The 21,622-nt window shown below is 41.2% G+C and overlaps 1 protein-coding gene across 8 annotated transcripts in view; it reads left to right on the top strand.

The window, feature by feature from the left end:
* The window catches only part of LOC106083468 (ankyrin repeat domain-containing protein 50), a 266,226-nt gene that overhangs the window by 240,682 nt on the left and 3,922 nt on the right, over nt 1-21,622 (top strand). For all 8 annotated transcript variants that reach the window (XM_013246507.2, XM_013246508.2, XM_013246506.2 and 5 more), the window contains 5 exons: nt 6,816-12,421; nt 14,552-14,857; nt 14,926-15,260; nt 18,832-19,024; nt 19,096-19,396. In XM_013246507.2, the coding sequence (XP_013101961.2) occupies nt 7,009-12,421; nt 14,552-14,857; nt 14,926-15,260; nt 18,832-19,024; nt 19,096-19,396 (6,548 nt within the window). In that variant the 5' untranslated portion in view covers nt 6,816-7,008. The remainder of the gene's footprint in view (nt 1-6,815; nt 12,422-14,551; nt 14,858-14,925; nt 15,261-18,831; nt 19,025-19,095; nt 19,397-21,622) is intronic.

The raw sequence follows: 21,622 nt of genomic DNA on the forward strand, positions 1-21,622 counted from the left end.
GTATGAGCTATATAACGACGATAGCATAATTAAATGCAGCAAAATGCATTGGCCAGATCAAGTTGTCAGAATGGATGAAAAAGCTCCAGCAAAGAAGTCATTTGAAGGCGACCATTATAGAATAAGCAAAAGAGGGAGACCAAAACTTCAATGGAGTCACCAAGTTAAGAACGAAATCTCGAAACTGGGTGTTGGAGGTTGGAGAAGAAGCGCAGAAGATCTAGACGCATGGAAACCTATTCTACGTTTGGCTAGAGGAATAAATTTTCGGTAATAGCCAATTAAAGTATTGTACACATGTATCGGCTTTTTATCGTGCGGTAACCTAAAAATAGGGAGAGAAATATTGACTTTCGGAAATTCGGCCTAAGTTCAGATTCAACGGGCAAGGATTTCATCACTTTTTTTGTCAAAACCATCCCGTCTTGTACATTGAGCCCTGCCAGAGAACGGTCTGCAAGTTTATTCAGACCGGCCTTTAGCACAATTTCCGGTCATAACTAAAGATGGGTTTCTACCGGGTAAATACCCAACGTTTGGGTATTTATTGGGTAAATACCCAATAAATTCCTTTTTTAGGTATTTATTTGGGTATTTATAATTTTGCCGATATCTTGGACATAAAAATATTTTCAAACAATTTTTGATGATTTCGTATTCTTTGTATATAAACCTGATCTCTGATCTCATAAAATCGGATTTTAGTTATATATAGCCGCTAAATAGACCGAGGCAACAAATTGGTAATTTTTGATCCGATTTCGACAAATTTGGCACAGTGGGTTCTGGTAAACCCCTACCCATTTCTGTGAATTGTGGTTCAGTTCGGACTATCTTTGGATATAGCTGCCCTTAGACCGACCGCCCGATCTCCCGATATATGGTATTGGGGCCATAAAAGATCCATTTATTACTCTAATTCGATGAAATTTGGCACAGTGTGTACAGATCGGACCATATTTATATATAGCTCCCAAATATATAAAAGGAGCATTTTTCATCAGATTCCAATGACATTTACCCAATTTACCAGGTAAATACTTTTTGGGTATTTACCCATCGCCCATCTCTAGTCATAACCCTTGTAATAGCCCTCACTGACCTTTTATTAATCCAGTAGGTGTTTCGTCGTCCTTCGAGTCTACTTTGGGCCACAGTGCCCTGGCAGACCGGCATCCATGAACATACTACCACCTCGATGCCGACTCTGCATTGGCCATCCATTTCCATCTGCTATGTTCAGTTGTTTGACTTCGGACACAGGTTCGATTGCCGTGGACGAGCCTTCTTTGGCATATTCGTCCATCTTCTTGCATCCCAGAATACTATAATCTCCGGAAACCCAAGTCAGTGTCATGCCATGTTCATTCAGATTCAAAAAATTTAGATCCTCTAATGTAAGGCCATAGGCTTACAAAGCCTCTTTTTTTACATCTATGGTGGTGAGTATCTATTCGCCACGGCTGAACTTAATGCGTTTTTACTTCTTTTCAAAATCTTCGAGATCTCGTAATGAAGTGAATGTTTTCATCTTTTTTGCGCCATGTTATTGAGTTCTTTGTACTTAATTACTCTTAATAATAGTGTGGCAAATTGGTGAAATAAAAGTGTCGTTATGTTCTCTAGAGCTGCATACTGGCATTTATTCGAAATTTTCTTCAGATCCCACCCAGGATTATGATTTGTTAAAAAGAAAACATTTTCTTTTTTCTTTTCCCCTTAGTTTCAGATTAAGAACCAAGTTAAGCTCTCGAGAACAAAACGTGTATTGCATCATGGATTATCTTTCGCGCGTACAATGGAACTTTTTTTCAAAAAACTTTCTTCGTTATTTTCTTTTTTTCTCTTGCTGTATATTTATTTAAGTTTTTTTTATTCGATTCGTAAGAGTCTTTGAAACAATTGACCCTATTTCAACCTCTTGCTTGTGTACTTTAAGGCGAAAGAAAATTGTGTTTATTATATTTTTGCCCGTTCCCTTATTGCTTTCGGTTTGCTCTCCACTGCTCTGTAGTATTAGGTTTTCTTTTGTATAACTTAAAGTTGAAAGAAAAATAATACGATTTTTTTCTCTCGCTATTTGTTTTTGTTATGCTTTAAGGATGCTATGCTGAAGGCTAGATTTGACTTCTTGTAAAAAGTAAAGAAAATGGTCTTATGATTTCAAAAATGTATATAAAAATATCAAAAAAGTTTTCTCCTCCTGTATGCTTTAGCTGTTTGTTAAAGTTCTTTATTAATTTTGATGTTAAACATGAATTTCTTAACTCTTGTTAGGCAAAAATGGACATGGAAGCAGTTTTACATTTAGGAGGAATGAGACTGATAAACTGTTTAATTTTTTTTTCGATGAAAATAATAAAATATTTATTTTAAATAAACAATTTGATTAAAAGAAACGTAAGCTGAAAAAATTCCATACAAGTATAATAATTAAGACTTTAGCTGTGCAGAAAATTGAAACAGAGGAAAGTCTTCCCTGGTGGACTTTGGACCGCTCCCAAACTGGCGATTTCACCGGTTTTCAGTAACCAGTGACCGGTCCCCTGACTACCCATATGACAGATGAATTTTATATAGGCATGTCGTACATAGGGACCAATAATTTTGAACCAATCATTGCATCGGTTTAAAACACTGGTCATTTCTCCGGTTAAAAAAAAGCCATCAATTGAACGGTTTGAAAAAAAAACGTAATTTTCCCGGTTTAGACAAACACTTCACTTCATCTGTTAGGTCAATTTTTTAAAAATTGATAATTAGTCATTTATTTTTTTTAATTTTTTTTATACTTTTTGTTTCATACACAAAAAAATTATTTCGTTTTCTGAGTAATGATTTTTTTTTAAGAAAAAACTTTATAGAAATAAAAAACTTTATAGAAATAAATGACTTTAATTAGTAACTTTTAAAAAATTGTCCATTGTCCTAAAAGATGAAGTGATTTGCTTGTCTAAAACGGGAAAATAACGGGTTATTTTCAAACCGTTGAATTGGTGTTTTTTAAGCCGGGGAAATTATTAGTGTTTTAAACCGATGCAATGAGTTGGTGGGTTTCTATTTAACTGGGGAAATGACCGATTTTTCATACCAGTGAAATCACCGATTTTTTAAACCAGTGAAATGACCAGTGTTAGTCCGATGCAATGATCGGTTCAAAATTATTGGTCCCTAGGTATGGCATGTTCATACAAAAATCATCGGTCATATGGATAGTCAGGGGACCGGTCACTGAAAACCGGTGAAATCGCCAGTTTGGGAAAGGTCAAAAGTCCTGCAGAGAAGCGTTTCCTCCGTTTCAATTCTCTGCACACATAAAGTCTAAATTGAAAATTCAGTATTAATGCCAAATGAAGACAAAAATTAGTTTAAAACTTAAAATTATTTCTTAATTTGTAAATATCGTGTTTTTATTAAATATATCGTATTTCTAAGTTGTTGCTCTGGCCTTGTTTAATTTATCGACGGTGTAATTGCTTCTTAAAAAGAGTAAACATCAATTAAAATTTTGTAGCATTTAGCACATACTATTAACATTAGCCAATTATTTACATTTAGCAAATTTTTGCGCACTTACCTGTTTCGTTTAATGGTATAACACAGACTGAAATAATTTCTCAAACTGAAGCCGAAGGAAAAAAACATCACCTTCTTGGGCACAAGTAACGATTTAAGCAGAAAAACTCACCCATACCACTACTGTGGTACAGGTTATTATAACTTCGTTTGTAACGCCGAGAAGCAAAAGAGATAGACGGATCAGATTTATATATAGCTCTCATCAGGGACGTAGCCAAGGGAGGGCCAAAGAGGCAAAATTTCAGCATACTATTTTTACCCATTTCGCTTGAACCTCGATTCCGTTGTCCGATTTTGATGCAATTTTATCTCTATATATAAAAGAGACGCGTGATTGACTGATCAACATCCAGCCCAAACGGCTAAAGCTAGAGTCATGAAATTTAGCACGAATGTGGGTCTTGGGTCGTAGGCGCGCGATAAGACAGGGTTTCGTACATTTAGGTACTAAAAAGTACGAAATGGTGACTTTTTACACAGCGCAAACGGATAGGGCTACCATTATGATTTTGGGCTCTCATTAAAGAACGTCTCGAAAAAATAAGGTTTGGTGACAAAAATTTTTTAAAATAGTACTGGAAGTGGGAAAAATAGTACGTTTAGTACCGCAATTGCTACTTTTGGTACCTTGTTTGTTGATTGAGCTTGAGCTTTGAATTTTGGAATTTAGGTACCCTATGGCAACCTAAATTGGTATGCCAAAAGAGTTTTTGGACCTTTAGAAACAAAAAGTACCAAAAATGGTACGAAATAGGTGAACTTTGCATAGGGCGAACGGGTAGAGCTAGAAATTTGGCTTAAATGAAAATTTTGCCCATGAACATTCCACTAAGGAACAGGGGCAACTTCTCACATATCAACGAGTGCAGTCCGATTCAAGTTTAAGCTCAATGATAAGGGGCCTCCTTTTTATAGCCGAGTCCGAACGGCGTACCGCAGTGCGACACCTCTTTGGAGAGAAGTTTAACATGGCATAGTATCTCACAAATGTTGCCAGCATTAGGAGGGGAAAACACCGCTGAAAAATTTGTTCTGATAGTCTCGCAAGGATTCGAACCCAGGCTTTCAGCGTCATAGGCGGACATGCTAACCTCTGTGCTACGGTGGCCATAAATGATTGTTGTTGCGAAATAAAGGGGGTAGATAGAAAAAATATGAAAATAGTAATGAAAGCGGAAGAAGTCCCGTACCGTATTTGGTACAATTTCATACTGTTACATTTTAGTACCAAAAAGTACGAAATAGCTTATTTACTTTTACACGGAACGGAGAATTGCTGACTTTTGACAAGCCAATTTTTCTCCGAAACATGACGGAAAAAATTGTTGTAACTGGTTGCAGTCGTCTTCTTTACGCCAATCCAAATTTCATTACGATACCTCTTTCCTAACTCGAGCTATAATTTTTCTAAGGCAACTCTTTTCTTGGGTATTTTTCGTCGTTAATGCTATCCTGAGCACATGTAGCAGCTGCATGAGCCGTTGCTGGTGTATAACGTTCGAAGCCATTAATACAACCTCCTAAAGATGTTTGCACTGTGCTGGCACTCAGTGTAAAATCCAACACCGACTTTTTGACCAAATGTCAACGCCGGTGTGTTAGTTCCTGCGGCCAATAGCAACCACAATTTTCAAAAAAAAAAATTAAGTATTTTCACCAATTTAACAGTAATTAGAATTTTGGCAATTTTCGATTTTGAAAAAATGTGTGGTTATCCTCCAAAATTCGGCACAAAGGTTTTTCTTTTGACTTTTCAGATCTCTGATTTCATAAAAATCTGTTTAGATTTAGATATAGCTGCCAAATAAATGTATTTCTTGATTTTCACTTTAAGGACCTTTGCAAAAGCATTTATCATCCTCTTGTCGAAATTTTGCATAACTACTTCCCCTGTGACTCCTACATACGGTTGGATCAAAATTCTACATATTAAATTTAAGAAAATTTTAATTTATACTACCAGTCTGCATACCCAATGTAGTGTAGGGTATTAAAAGTTCGGCTTCGCCTGTCCTTACTTGTTAAGCAATATGTTTGAGTTAACTGTAACATTATTGTGACAACCAAAAAACCTGAAGATGTAATACTTTGTTGGACCATTTTTATACCCTCCACCATAGGATGGGGGGGTATACTAATTTCGTCATTCTGTTTGTAACTACTCGAAATATTCGTCTGAGACCCCATAAAGTATATAACTTCTTGAACGTCGCGACATTTTATGTCGATGCCATGCCATGCCATGTCCGTCCATCTGTCCCTCCGTCCGTCCGTCTGTCCGTCCGTCCGAGTGTCCGTCTGTCCATCCGTCCGTCTGTCTGTCGAAAGCACGCTAACTTCAGAATAAGTAAAGCTAGCCACTTGAAATTTTGCACAAAAACTTCTTATTAGTGTAGTTCGGTTGGTATTGTAAACGGGCCATATCGGTCCATGTTTTTATATAGCTGTCATATAAACCGATCTTGGGTCTTGACTTCTTGAGCCTCTAGAGTGCGCAATTCTTATCCGATTGGAATGAAATTTTGCACGTAGTATTTTGTTATGATGTCCAACAACTGTGTCAAATAAGTTTCAAATCGGTTCACAACCTGATATAGCTGCCATATAAACCAATCTGGGATCTTGACTTCTTGAGCCTCTAGAGGTCGCAATTATTATTCGATTTGCCTGAAATTTTATACGACGGACTCTTTCATGACCATTAACATACGTGTTCATTATGGTCTGAATCGGTCTATAGCCCAATACAGCTCCCATATAAATCGATCTCTCTATTTTTCTTTTTGAGCCCCCAAAGGGTGCAATTCTTATTCGAATTGGCTGACATTTTACATAGGTTTCCAACATATAATTTAATTGTGGTCCAAACCTGACCATATCTTGACATCGCTCTAATAGCAGAGCAAATCTTTTCTTATATCTTTTTTTTGCCTAAGAAGAGATGACGGGAAAAGAACTCGACAAATGCGATCCATGGTGGAGGGTATAAAAAATTCGGCCCGGCCGAACTTAGCACGCTTTTACTTGTTTTTGATCACTTCGTACTATTGAAACATTGTTGCAACGATCATATAACAATAATATCAACAAAATCTTATCTACAATAATCACAATAAAGTAAGGGGGACCAAAAATCATATCGCTTTGATTTTACAAAACTCATTCCCCCAATTTCTTTTAAACTAAAATCTAATTGAAATACTAAGGCCTAGTTTATTTTTTTCCTCTATTTTCAGATCTACCAGCTAAGGTATCACGCTATATAATGTGAACTGAGAGATTGCAGTTGGCTGCAATCTGTTAAATATAAAGGAAATCTATAGACTTTGAGACTACTCAAGAGATTATTTGGAAACCAAAGATTTACATTTATTCACACACACACACCACCCCCATACATCTGGAAAACGCTTCTCCATACAACCAATCATGTCGAAACATAACGATAATGACCATTTACGTAATGATATTTACGAGAATTTGCCCTGTCAAGCCATGTTCAATGAGTCGGTGCGCAAGATTCAACAACAGAAATCGGCTCAGGCTCATAATCCCAATAACATCAATCTGAACAAGGCTTTGTCACAGCAATTGTTGCTAAACAACATCAGCAATCAAGGATCACACATCACACAAAATGTTGTCAATGTGGTAAACTGCAATTCTAACTCGGCGCCAAATAACAAACATCAAAATCTAGGCATAGGCAGTGGTCCGCCGCGACACAATGCGAGCGGACAAATGCCCAAGGAGATGATCTATGCCACGCCTCTGAGAAAATCTGATCGCTACAAAAGTGGTGAGCGGAGTCGTTTAACAGCAGGGCCTGCAGCAATTTCCCCACGACCCTTGAAAGAAAATGAGGCGTGCGAAATGAAAATGAACAACATCATGGACTACAAACCACTCAACACCAGAGACAGCAATCGTGTGAGCAGTGGTGTCGGCAGTAGTGGGGGCGCTAATCGCAATGGTAATGCTGCAGTACCTGTAACCGACTTGGATGACGAGCCAGACTCGGGCTGTACCTCGAGTAATATGTATGCTAATAGGGGAATACCTTTACCCTCTGGCAGTGGCGGAGGTAGTGGAGGCACCCCCAATCACCAATTGGAGGATCGGCGCATATTGAATTTCCTCAAGGACACCACACAATTGCAAAAGAAAATGGAAATTTCCGGCAAAGATTGTCCCAATTCGAGTTTCTCGAATTTGGCCCGCGAAGAACATTTTGCCAATTTGGTACAGCAAAACTTCCCCATAGAAGCATCACGCAAGAGCTTCGATCCTGAAGATGAAATGGAGGCAGCCCTAGAAGGAGCTGCCAATGGCATGGCAGGGAACCTGGAGGAGACTTCCGACAATTTAGAGGTCTTTATGCAAAAGAAGATATCACCCGACAAAGAGGTAAATGGCTTTGTGGGTCATCGTTCTGAGATGGGTCACCATCAGCACCATCACCAACATCGTTATGGCGCCAAAGTTTATATAAACCGTGAATGGGTCCTGAAGAAAATTGCCATGTGTTTGGAACAGCGCACAGCGGGGAAGAAAGCCATACCCGGGCTTTTGGGTCCTTCGTCAAATAGCAAGAGTGAAGCTTTTGCAAGCTCTTCCAATTTCATGTCATCTCGCACTAAGGCCTCGGCCATCTCTTCCTCCACCTACAATGGATGCCTGGTCTTGGGTTCCAATGGGTCTGGCAAGACCAGCATATGCCAGGCCATTATGAATGGCAACTCAGGAACACGAGGTCTGCTTAATCGTAAATTGCTGGCCTCGTACCTTATTGAATCCCAAAATCCCGAGTGCCATAGCCTGTCGCTATTCATACGTAAGTTGGTGCTACAACTGCTCAGTCACTCTTCGCTTATAGCCAAAGATGAGAGTCAGCGCATAATTGATGAGGGTTTCTCCTTTCTGCATGATGAGGTGCAGCAGCAAGAATCGAAGCTGGATGAGGCCATGAACAATATTTCGCTGGATGAAAATGCTGAGGATATTTTAATAGCCGAACTTAAGCGAGGGGCCAACGAATGTGATATTGCAGAGTTGGAAAATTTCCATGAACGCAGAACCTCCACTTCCAAGAAATCGGAAAATTTGCAATTGATGCGTCAGAAATCGGAGCCGGTGCCTCCCACACATCAGCATTTGCTGGAAAGGGAGGATGACGATGACGATCAGACGTTGGAGGGTAAAAAGTGTTATGGCACCCATCCTCCCAAAGGACAGAAGAAAAAAGCCAGCAAAGATTTCGATGAGAATCGCAAGGACAATGACACCGAGAAAAGGGAGGGAGCAAAGCATCGAGAAGACTGCAGCGACAGAGATTTGTCCTCCACCAAGACCAGTCCTGGCCGTAAATCCAAGATTCCGGTGAAATTATCCAGGACTGGTCCGGGCGGGGTGGCCTCGCCCATAAAACTTGTAAACTCCCCCCTAGGTAGTGGTGTGATTGGCTCTTCGTCCATTACCTCCCCTCAACAGGGTGGCGGCGAAGATATAGCCTCGGTGGCCAATGAAGATCTCAAGCATGAAATCCAAGCAGCTATCAATGATGATTCCAATGCCAGTTCTCTGGAGAAACAAAACAACGAAGACAAACCCGAAGCCGATAAAGATATCGAAGGTTTCTCTCAGCAGCAATGCCGCGAGAAAGAGAAAGAGACAACGAATGCCATCGAGCTTAAGGAGCAGTTGGAGGATGGGAAGCTCTCGAAAGAGGAGGGCTCTCCCGAGAGAGATGAAACCGAAAGCAATCTCATAGACTTTGAGAGTAAATCCCAAAAAGATGCCGCCGACTCAACCAATCAACCCATGGCCTCTTTCAGCACTCTACCTCCACCTTTGCCCAAGACGAAAAGCTGTCGCACTATTATAGCGGATGGCTATTATGAATTGCTGCTTTCCAATCCGGAAATATTCGAATGTCTCACAGTGGACAACATTGAAAAGAACCCGGATGAGTGCTTCAAGAAGGCCATTCTATTTCCTCTGCTGGAGTTGACTCCACCCAAGACGGCTTTGCTGCTGTTGATTGATTCCATCGATGAGAATTACATTAACGAGGGCAATCTCATATCCACCCTCAAGGGAGGCAGGGGCACTGCTGCCAGCACCCATAAGAGCCGAAATGTGGCCGAGCTACTCTCCAATCATATTCACCTCTTTCCCAAGTGGCTTTTCCTGGTGTGCACCACCAAGAAGCAGACGAAACAAATCACACGAATGTTTACCGGTTTCAAGAAGATCACCTTGGATGATCTGCGCAAATCGCATGTGGTCAAGGATGTACAGGAGTACATCATTAATCGCTTGAACTCCGATTTCAAGGACAGCATTATGCTCACCAAAGAAATCATTGAGTCCTTGCATCAGCTCTACATTAAATCGAATGGCTGCATCCTCTATCTGGAGAAGGTGCTGAATGGCATCAAAGAGAACTTCTTTAGTTTTCGCGAGATCAAACTCATACCCTGTACCCTGAATGGCCTGTACTTGTACATCTGCCAAAAGTCCTTCAACAAGAAGCAGTACATGAAGATACGACCAGTGCTCAATGTGCTGCTGGCCTCCTCGGGCTATGTGGACAAGCTGTTCCTGTTCAATTGTTTGCGCACCCACAACTACACCATCGATAATGAGGAGTTCGAGAAGCGACTGCATCTGATGAAGAACATTTTGTTGTACGATGTGGACCAGCGACGCCTGAAGATATTTCACAACTCCTTCTCGGATTGGTTGGTCGATGTGAAGTTTGCCACCAAAAAATTCATATGCGATGTCAATGAGGGTCATGTCATGATCTCCCTGTACTATCTGCTGGTTGCGGAGACCCTATGTGCCAATACAGTGCGCAAGTTCATCTATCACCTCATCAAGTCGGGTGAATATCTGACGAATCGTAGCATTGACTTGGACATGATCCTTATGTTGCTAGAGTCCCGTCTGAACCTTAACGATTGCTTCTACACGAACCACTTAAACTGCTGCTCGTCCTGTGAGGTTGACTTCAAGAATGATCCCAACTTTTTACCCAAGACCCGCAACATGATTGAGAAATTCCTAAACAACGAACTGTGTGATGAGTATTCCCAGTTGCTGTGTGACTTCTTCAAGCCCAGCCTACCGACAGATGCTAAAATTCTTAAGCTGCTCATAGAGACCGGCATCAATAATGCCGATTCACAGACTTCCTGCGAGTCCTCCCTAATGTCTCCGGAACTATCGGAAAGATCTCAGAACATAGACTTTGAACTGGCTGATTTGCTAATCTCCAGTGAGAGATCTTGTATTCTGGAAACGCAAAGACCCTCCAGTCCTTCGGAGAAGAGTGAGCCTCATCATGAAAGTCAGGATGATAATGCCTCCTCTACCCTACATCAACTGTCCGATTCGAATCGCATAGAGCTGCACAAGGGCAAGGCCTTGATACACATTTTGGCAAATGATGGCAATCACTTGTTGCTGGAGCGAGCCCTTAATGCCTGCAAGGGACCTATAGATCTGGAGATTGAAGACTACAACGGTCAGACTGCCTTGAATATAGCCGCTCGCAATGGTCACTTGGATGTTGTGAAGCTGCTGCTGAATTTCTCTCAACCCTGCAATGATGGCACGGGACGCATGAAGAGAGTTGATGTTAATCATGCCGACCGCGACGGTTGGACTCCTCTACGCTCTGCTTCCTGGGGTGGCCACACCGAGGTGGTGAAGCTGTTAATAGCACATCCGGCATGTAAAATTGATTTAGCCGATAAGGAGGGACGCACTGCTTTAAGAGCTGCTGCCTGGAGTGGTCACGAGGATATTCTCAAGATTCTCATAGAGCATGGGGCCGATGTTAACTCTGTGGATCGCCAAGGGCGTACCTCTCTCATTGCTGCCTCCTATATGGGGCACTATGACATTGTTGAGATTCTGTTGGAGAATGGAGCTAATGTGAATCATTTGGATTTGGATGGACGCAGTGCTTTGTGTGTGGCCGCTTTGTGTGGTTCCTCGGGCTATAGCAAGGTTATCTCCACGCTACTGGAACATGGTGCTAATACCGATCAATTGGATAACGATGGCATGTCTCCCCTGTTGGTCAGCTCCTTCGAGGGCAATGCTGAGGTCTGCGAATTGCTGCTGGAGAATGGTGCAGATCCTGATTTAGCTGACTTTATGGGTCGCACTCCGCTTTGGGCTGCCTGCACCGCTGGGCATGCCAATGTGGTTAAACTTTTACTCTTCTGGGGTTGTGGAATCGATTGCATGGACTCCGAGGGTCGAACAGTACTCAGTATAGCCGCTGCTCAGGGAAATATAGAAACTGTCAGACAACTATTGGATCGAGGTCTGGATGAGACACATCGTGATAATGCCGGCTGGACACCGCTGCATTATGCGGCCTTTGAGGGCTTCCATGAGGTTTGCCTGCAGTTATTGGAATCGGGTGCAAAAATCGATGAGTGCGACAATGAAGGAAAAACCGCCTTGCATTTGGCCGCCCAGGAGGGCCGCACCCAATGCATTCAAGTTCTGCTGGAATGTCTAGCCACTTTCGTCGACCAGAAAGCCCACGATGGCAAGACAGCATTTCGTTTGGCCTGCATTGAGGGTCATTTGGAGACAGTTCAATATTTGCTGAAATACAATTGCGATGTGAATTCTAAAGATGCCGATTCGCGAACGACTCTCTACATATTGGCTTTGGAGAATAAGCTGGAGATGGTTAAATATCTGCTAGAGTTTACCGATGTCGATGTGAATATCTCGGATAGTGAGGGTCGTACGGCGTTACATGTAGCCGCTTGGCAGGGTCATGCGGAGATGGTGAAAATGTTGATAACCTTGGGTGAGATTATGATCATTTAGATAATTTGTGTTTGTTTGTGTGTCGGTTTGTTTATTTGTTCCGTATATGGTCAGGAAGGAGGAATAGGCTTTATAATTTATTGATATCGAAGGGGGCGGACCCTCCCCCGTTTTCCCAAAAACACCACCCAAAATCAAAAGTGGACCGATAAGGACAATATGGGTATCAAATGAAAAGTATGCGGGAGTAGATAATGAATCTGGTATTCAAATTCATGTCAAAGTATAGGGGGTTACCCAGCCCCCAAAAACGCACAAAATGGTCACATTAGCCAATCATGGCTATATGGTACTCGGTTTGTTTGTTTGTTCCGTATAGACTCAAAAATGGCAGAACCGATTTTCTCGAAATTTTTGAGTTTTGTGTAGGTTGGTCTAGAAGGAAACATATGCTATATAAATGTTCGATATCGGTAGGGCTGCGGACCCTCCCCTTATGCCAAAAACACTACCCAAAACCAAAAGTGGACAGATCGGGACAATATGGGTATTAAATGAAAGGTATTGGAGAGTAGAATACGAATATGTATTAAGGTTTGAGTCTACTAAGGTACCCATCGGGCCGCCCTAACCCCAAAACTCCCCCAAACGGACATATTGGACGTTCATGTCAATATGGGGGTCAAATGAAAAGTATTCGGGAGTAGATTTCGAATCGGGCAACAAAATAGATCCAAGTATAGGTGGTCACCCCACTCCCAAAAACGCCCAAAATGGGCATAAGACCCATTATGACTATGGAAATCGCCTTAACCAATTTTCTGAAAATATTCACAGATTGTGTAAGTTTGTCTGGAAGGAAACATGGACTATATAATTTTTAGATATCAGATGGAGGTGGACCCTCCTTCTTAGCCTAAAAACGCCACCCAAACCCAAAAGTGGCCCTATGGGTACAATATATGGATATCAAATGAAAGATATTGGAGACTAGAAAACGAATATCGTTTTAAAATTTGGGACCAAGTACCCAGCGGACCGCCCTAATCCTAGAACTCCTCTAAACAAATGTATTGGACCTTCATGTCAATATGGGACTCAAATAAAAAATATTCGGCATTAGATTACAGATATGGCATAAAAGATTAGGTCCATTTTATGGGAGTCACCCCACTCCCAAATACCCCTTAATGAGCATATTAGCTGACCATGGCTATATGGGATTCAAGCGAAAGGTTTTTGGGAGTAGATTCCGAATATGACATTAAAATTTGCGATAACGTCTAGGTGGCGCTTTTCCTCCTAAAAATACATCACATAGGTTAATGGACCCATTAAGGCAATATGGGACTCAAATGAAAGGTATTTGAGAGTAGAAAACGAATTTGATATCCAATTTTGGAGTGTTTGGGGGTTACGCCTCAAAGCACCCGCTAAACTGAACTTTTTTTCCGACTATGGCAATATAGATCTCAAATCAACGGTATTTGGGAGTAACGAATGAATTTTCAGGGAAAAGTGCCGGTGGCCGCCACAGCCTCAAAACACCCTCCAGACGGTTCATATTTACCGACCATGACAATATGGAGCTCAAATTAAAGGAATGTGGAAGTGTAGCACGAAGCTTATATTTACTTCAAGGCCAAGTGTCTGGGTGGCCACTCCACCGCCGAAATACCCCTTAAACAGGAAATATTTACCAATACTGTCATATAGGACTCAAAAGAACTGCATTTGGGAGTAGAGTAAAAATTTGCCCAGAAACCGAGCAGGGACAAACGTCTCACCCATCAATGAGTGCAAGCTGAAATGTTTGTCCAATTAGGCTGAAATTTTGCACGTATCTCCTGATTTCACGTCTGGAGCCTCTGGAAGCCGCAATTTTTGTCCGATTTAGCTTAAAATCTATCTTTAACCTTATATAGCTCCCATATGTACCGATCTCTCGATTATCTTTGTTCAGTTTCTAAAAGCTTTAATTATTGCAGGGTTTGGCAGAAATTTGGTACGCAGAGAAAAATGATCGTCTTCAACTAAATTTATTTTGTCTAAATTTTTAGCAGAATCCATAAGGATGGGTTCCCAAGATTCGGCCCGGTCGAACTTAGCATGTTTTTACTTGGTTTTGCATAAATTCTCAGTAAAATTTTTTATTATACGCTTCTTTCAGGTAATGCCGATGTGAATGCCATGGATCTTGAGGCTCGAACACCACTACACTCCTGCGCCTGGCAGGGCAATCACGATGTCATGAATATTCTACTTTACTTTGGAGCTTTGGCTGATCATGCCTGTAAGCAGGGTGCCTCCGCTTTGGGCATTTCAGCTCAAGAGGGTCATGAAAAATGTGTAGTTGCTCTCTTGAAATATGGTGCAAATCCTTATAAATCCGATCATTGTGGCCGTACACCAATCAAATTGGCTGCCAAATCAAATCGCACAAATATTTTAAAGATTTTTGATAACTACACCAAAAGTAAGTCAAAGACATGATTTTTCTTAAAAACTTTATTAACTTTTTTTTGAAAATTTCTCTTTATACAGATGAATCTAACCAACCCATCGATGGTAGCAAGTTCCATCATGGCAATATGTTGCGCTCACCCGATCAACCGCCCTCGATTCCGGCTCATGCTAATCTCAGTATGGGCGGTTTGTCGGCTTCGCCCTACCCACCACATGCCTCAGCTTCATCGGTATGCTCAGCCGCCACTACAGCTACGGTCAACAACAATATGGCGGCGCCCAGTATTCTGAATGCCTCAAGCTCAACACATAGTTCGAACAATTTCTATCAGAACACCATGCAATCGGATACGAGCAGTTTGCACAAGCGTAAAAGTGTTATTTCTAGTCAATCAACTGGTAGCAGTAATGATGTGAGTATTTTATTTTTATTAGTAAGTTAAAGTAACGTGACAGAAAAATAGTTTGCCTAATTTTTTGTTTATATATATATCCGAGTCTGACTGACAGACTGATCAACGCCCAGCCCAAATGGCTAAGGCAAGAACAATTCAACTTGGCACGATTGTGGGTCTTGGGTCATAGGCGCGTGATAAAAAGGGATTTTGTGATATTCGTACGTTTATTTACCAAATAGTACGATATGGTGATATTGCCTAGCGCGTACGTCATTGGAGCTCACATTAAAGAGCGTCTCGAAAAAATAAAATTTGGCGAAAAAAAAATTCTAAAATAGTGCCGGAGGTGGGAGAAATATTACGATTGGTACTATTTGGTAAGCGCGTCTCAAAAAAAAAAAATTTGGTGAAAAAAAAATTCTAAAATAGTTCCGGAAGTCGGAGAAATAGTACCGGAAGTGGGGGAAAATGAATTTTGGTACTTAGACACACTACGACAATCTAAATTGGGTGACTATATGAGTTTTTGAAAAAAATTTTACATGTAGGTACCAAAAAAAGTACCGAAAACTTCCAAAATTTTGAACATTGAAAAGGGCGCTTAAAACACCGTATTGCATAAAATGGGGGTTGAGAAAAAAATGTGGAGAGTTGATATCGAAATGACAGAAAACGTACGTTTTGTGCCGTATTTGGTACAATTTGATACTTCCTTTAGAGGTCTGAAATTTGGCATTTAGGTACAACTTGGAAATTATGGGTGATTAAATGATTTTTTCAATATTCGTACATTTTGGTACCAAAATAGTACGAAACAGCTTATCATCGTCCACATCGAACGGCAATAGCTGGAATTGAATAATTTGGTTAAAATGATTTTGATCTTAAAAAAATTTAACATTCGGTAAAAAATCGTACGAGAAGTGGAAGAAAACGTACTATAGTGCTGTAATTGGTACTATTTGGTACATTCTTTACTCATTGAGCAAAAGCTTTTATAATTGGGATACAGTTACATATGGCAGTACATATTGGACGGCTTGCTTTCTGTACGAATTGAGATAGAGCTCTGAAATTTGGGACACAGATACACCTTAAGAGAATATTCGGCCGACTAGTGGAATTTTTTGAAATTCGCATATTAAGGTGCTATTACGTACAAAATCGTACTTTTTTAACAGATTGAGCTACAGTTCTGAAAATCGGGATGCAATCACTCTTTGACTTTGATATATCGAGGAACAAGCGGAAAGACAGGGACAAGTGCAATTTTTCGAAATTCGTACATTTAAGTACTAAGACGTAATTTCTAGGCGGATTGAGCTAAAACTTTCAAAATTGGAATACAGGTATACCTTGACAATAAATATTAGACGACAAGAACAGTTTTTTGAAATTCGTTCACTTGGGTACCAAATGGTACTTTCTTAACAGATTGAGCTCTAAAATTTGGGGAACTAAAAGAGTTTTTGCCATTCGCACATTTAGATACAAAATGGTACTTCCTTTACACATCGAGCAACGGCACTTTAAACTGGGATACAGTCACACCATGGCAGTATCGTAGTGTAGAGACGGCCCTTCACGAGGTGGTACAGAAGATCGAGACCGCACTCAGAAAGAAGAAGTAAATTTTGGCGGCCTTCTTGGATATTGAGGTGGCCTTCAATAAAGATAGGGGCGATAGTCGCCTCACTGGACCGCATGGGAATTCATCCTTTAATCTCCCAGTGGACCAATGCTCTATGGCAGGATTATTAATGCGAAACTGGGTGATAGTGTGGTTAGGAGGCCGGTGACCAGAGGAACGCCCCAAGAAGGGGTGTTCTCGCCGGTTCTATGGAAGCTCGTGATTAATGAAATCGTGATGAATCTCGGCGGGGACGGCACGAGGATTATCGCTTATGCGGACGACGTCATGCTGCTGATCCGAGGCAGGGTTTTGTCGACGATCAGCGAGATCATGGAAGGGTCACTGAGAAGGTTGTCGCGATGGCCTGCCAGAAATGGGTGGAGGACCAATCCAGGAAAGACGAAGCTGGTGCTCTTCACGCGTAGATATAAGATACCGGAGTTCAGACTCCCGTCCTTGGATCTGGGCATAATCGTCGATACGAAACTGTCCTGGAAGAGGAACACCGGCGAAAGAAGCCGTAAGGCACTGTGTGCTTTTTACTCCTGCAGCAGGATGTTCAGTAGGATGTATACGGCCCTCGTGAGACCAGTACTGACGTTAAGAGCACTGCTATGGTGGAATGCCGTAGGGAAGAGGACGCGTGCGAGGGAGTTCGAGAAGATCCAGAGACTGGCCTGCGTCGGGATCACAGGGAGGAGGATCTCCGACTACCTGACACCAGTGCCGACTGGAGTAAGGACATTCGCGATTCGATTTTCTGAGAGAGACGAATGGAGGGCGAATGGTGTACTTGAGGAGGATGAGACCTCGATCTACACAGATGGCTCCTAGATGGAGTCATTCACTGGATTGGGGGTCTACTCTGATGCACTCAATATCAGTTTGTTTCTGAGACTGCAGGGCGAGTGCACTGTCACTGACCTCAAGAGAAATTCTGATAAGGGACCGGTGATCTTCATCAGAGTTTTAACTATAAATTTTACAAACCTGATGAAAATCACCGCCGGTGGTCGAAATATTGGTAAACATTACAAATAAAACAATTAAATAAAACACCAACACCTGTTTTTGTAAATTGTTCGATGACTTCAAGCCAAACCAAGAAGACAACGTTATAAAATTCCAAAGGTCAACAATAAAATCACAGAAAAATTTTGTTTAGAAAAAAAATTTTGACAAAATTTTCTATAGAAATAAAATTGTGATTAAAATTTCTAAACTGGAAAATTTTCGACTAGGTTTTCTACAGAAATGCAGTCTTGCCACAATTTTCTATAGAATAAAAATTTTCTGGAAAATTTTGTTTTTTGGTGTTATTCCGTTTATAGATATCGTTATGGCATTTGCTCACGTTGGACTGCACCTTATGGGCTACGAAATTTGATCCACCCATATTTAACACACTTTTTGGATTGCCCGTTTAAGGCTTTATGCAGCACAAAATATTAAACACATCGATAACTAGAAATTGGTTCAGAGTTGCGAATTTCTTTGTCGAACTTCTCTCCTTCTGAAACTTTGTAACTCTTTGCAATTCTTTGAAGTAACTTCGTTCTTTAAAAATGTTTCCTTTCAATACCCGCTCTTGCTTGGTACAAGATAGAGTTCTAAAGACCATTGGTTCTTTCACTTTGAATTCGTATGGGCTCGTTTACAAAAAGGATGGACTCTTCATCCTTTATTGTATAATTGACATTATGTGGATTACTTAAAACTAAACATAGTTTTCTTGATCAAAGGATCTTAACGATTTCGAGCTATTTTCCAAAAGTCAATTTCCTAACCTTTAATTATATTTTGACCTTCAATTAAAGATATTTGTCTTTAATAACAATAGGAAGCAATGTTAAGAACCAATTTAACAAAATTCTAGCAAAATAATTTCTTAATATCAAGTAAAAAATTTTTTTCCTTAAAGAATTTGAGAAATTATTATTATTCTCATTCCAGGCACCTCTCACCTTTACTCAGCAATTGCAACGACAAACAAAGCTCAGCTCACGCAACAATCCATTTATGCAAAATGCTTCAATGGTTAACTCGAAGCATAGCCATTCGGCTTCATCTTCATCATTGGCCCATAAAACCGGTGGACATCAACGACACTCACAAATGTTGCCCGATCTCAATGAGCACCAAATGGGTGAGTAGGCTAAACTTTTTTTTTTTTTTTGCTAAAATTCCTTATCTATATGTTTTCTTCTTTCTTTCCAGCATCGAACATGGCCAGTAATGAGGCTGATCTTTATGATATGGAATGTATGTCGCCCTTGTATGCTACACCACCTCATTCGCCCAGCAGTGAGTTAAGCTCTCCCGGCCAATTGCCTTCGATTAATAATATTGAAGATTGTGCTGGCGGTGCGTCTGGCTTAAATGGCGGTGGATGCATGAATGGTGGACCCAGTGGCAGCTCGGGCGGAAAATCTGTATTACCCGATAATCATTTTGCTCGTGATACCCATATGCGCATCATTTTGGGAAATTTAAAAGAAAACCAGGCAAGCTCATCAAGGTAAGTGCTCAGATTTATTTTTAATTTTACTTAGTTAGAGGTGTCGAATGGCCTATAACATGGCCTGGACTGTTTGACTTACATACACATACATATTTTTCCATGAACATTCCATTAAGGAACGGAGGATACTTCTCTCATCTCAATGAGTGTAGTTCTATTCAAGATTTCGCTCAATGACATGGACCTACTTTTTTATGCCGAGCCCGAAAAGCGTGCCGCTTAGCGGCCACCACTTATTCAAGTTTTAACATGGCTGAATACCTAACAAATGTCGCCAGCATTCGTTATAATGGGATGATACTTCTAAATAAATTTTTTGGCGTTATAGGCGGCCATGCTACGACAAATATGTACGGTGTTGTCATGCAAAGCAGTTGTTGTGCTATGCAGTCTTCAAAATCCATGCTGATGCTCGGTAAATAGGAATTCTCCAACGAGGCTTGGACGGAGTAGTCCCTCAAGCGTCTTGGCTACTGGTGGGAGAAGGGAGATTTGTCTGTACGACTCCCCTTGCTCTATTACTTTCCAGGCTTCAGTAGCGGAATCACTCACTCGGGTATCGGGAGAGTGCTCAGACAGGTTCAGGATAGTTGGTAAGAACTCGACTCTAGGTAAATCCAGATTATTCAGCATCGGTGTAGAGATTTCGTCGGGGCCCAACACCTTTAAGGACTTGGCGCCATGGATGACATTAGTAACTTCGTCCACGCTAAATTGATATGGCTGTCCATCGGCTCGGAGACAACGGATACGACGAACGGCTCTGAGCTCGCTGATTTTGTGCCTAGTGGGGTCCGTGCAACGAATCCCATTACGCTCACCTGCGAGTACCAATGCATGTGCCGGGAAGCTAGGCGGCTCTTGGGGTATTCGACCGGCTGCTAGCTTCTGCCGCTTTTATAATATTTCGTAATTTCCCCTCGACAACTACCACATTTGAGGGGGTCTCAGCTAACTAAAGCGGCGATTGGTGTATTCTCTGAAGCTGCCGACTTAATCGGCCTTCTTCTTGATAAACGTCCTGCGCTCAGAAGATATAAAGTCTGGTGAGTATTATGGGGAAGCGATCTAATCCCAGAGAAATGACGGCTTGCCAAAATACGTCACTCAGGAGTTCAGGGGATGGAATGGAAATGTCTGGCAAACTGCTGCACCTATTTGCAATCCTAGTGAGGACATCCTCTTTCACCGTGCAAATGTGTGGAACGTGATGCACATTAAAATCTGCTAGAACCAGGCGATGATGGCCAGATACTAGGCAACTAATGCCTGGCTTGTAAACCTGGCCTGTAAACCTGGCCAATAACAGACACAACTACCAACCGGCGGTTGTTCACTAAGCTATCTCCAAACATTCCAGGTAAAAGACTTTAGAAGCCTTGCGCAATCGAGATGGGTCAATACTGCACGGAATGTTGTTTCACCAAGGTCAATCCCCCACCTCCGTTCCTTAAGCGATCCTTATGTGGCACATTGTATTCGGTACAACTGTGCAGGCCGCAGGTGTTGGTCAGCTTAGTCTCCTGGATTGCTGCAACCAATATGTTCTCCAGACTCATAAAAACGACTATTTCGTTAATCTTGCCACGAAGGTGCAACTATACTATCGTAGTGACGTAATGGCAAAACAAGATCGGAAATGCACCCAGTCCGTGCACCGGTGACACCTCACCGACCGATGATGGAGCCGGTTTTGGCAAACAGAACCAGAGGTCTGGGTTCTCTTCCATCCTGTCACGGACCAGAAGCGGGCGGAGAAGGCACTCTGTGATTTGTCTCTTTCATGAGGCAAAAAATTAACACATAAACAGAGATTGCTGCTCCTGGCCGATGAAGGGTTGGAACTCAAATGGATTTTGGAATCCAAAATTTCATTCTACACCCTTTGAATTGAATGCCATATCGGACTACTGCTCCGTTTGGGCCCTTTTAAAGAAAGGGTAACGAAATTGGCGCCATTTGGTACTTTCTTTACAGATTGAGCTAGAGGTCTGAAATTGAGCATGTTGGTAAAACTAGGAAATATATGATGGGTGACTAAATGATCTAGACAATTTTCGTACATTTTAGTACCAAAATCAGTACCATTTGATACTTTCTTTGTGTGTTTTAGCAGGTTTTGGCGCACTCAAATTGTATTAAAGTATTTGATTTATTTTTTTAACAAATATTTTATAATGGCGTCAATATTTAAGTACATAGCTCTACAACACTTCTGGCGCG

The sequence above is a fragment of the Stomoxys calcitrans genome, chromosome 2, assembly GCF_963082655.1.
Source record: "Stomoxys calcitrans chromosome 2, idStoCalc2.1, whole genome shotgun sequence".
In the NCBI taxonomy this organism is placed as follows: Eukaryota; Metazoa; Arthropoda; class Insecta; order Diptera; family Muscidae; genus Stomoxys; species Stomoxys calcitrans.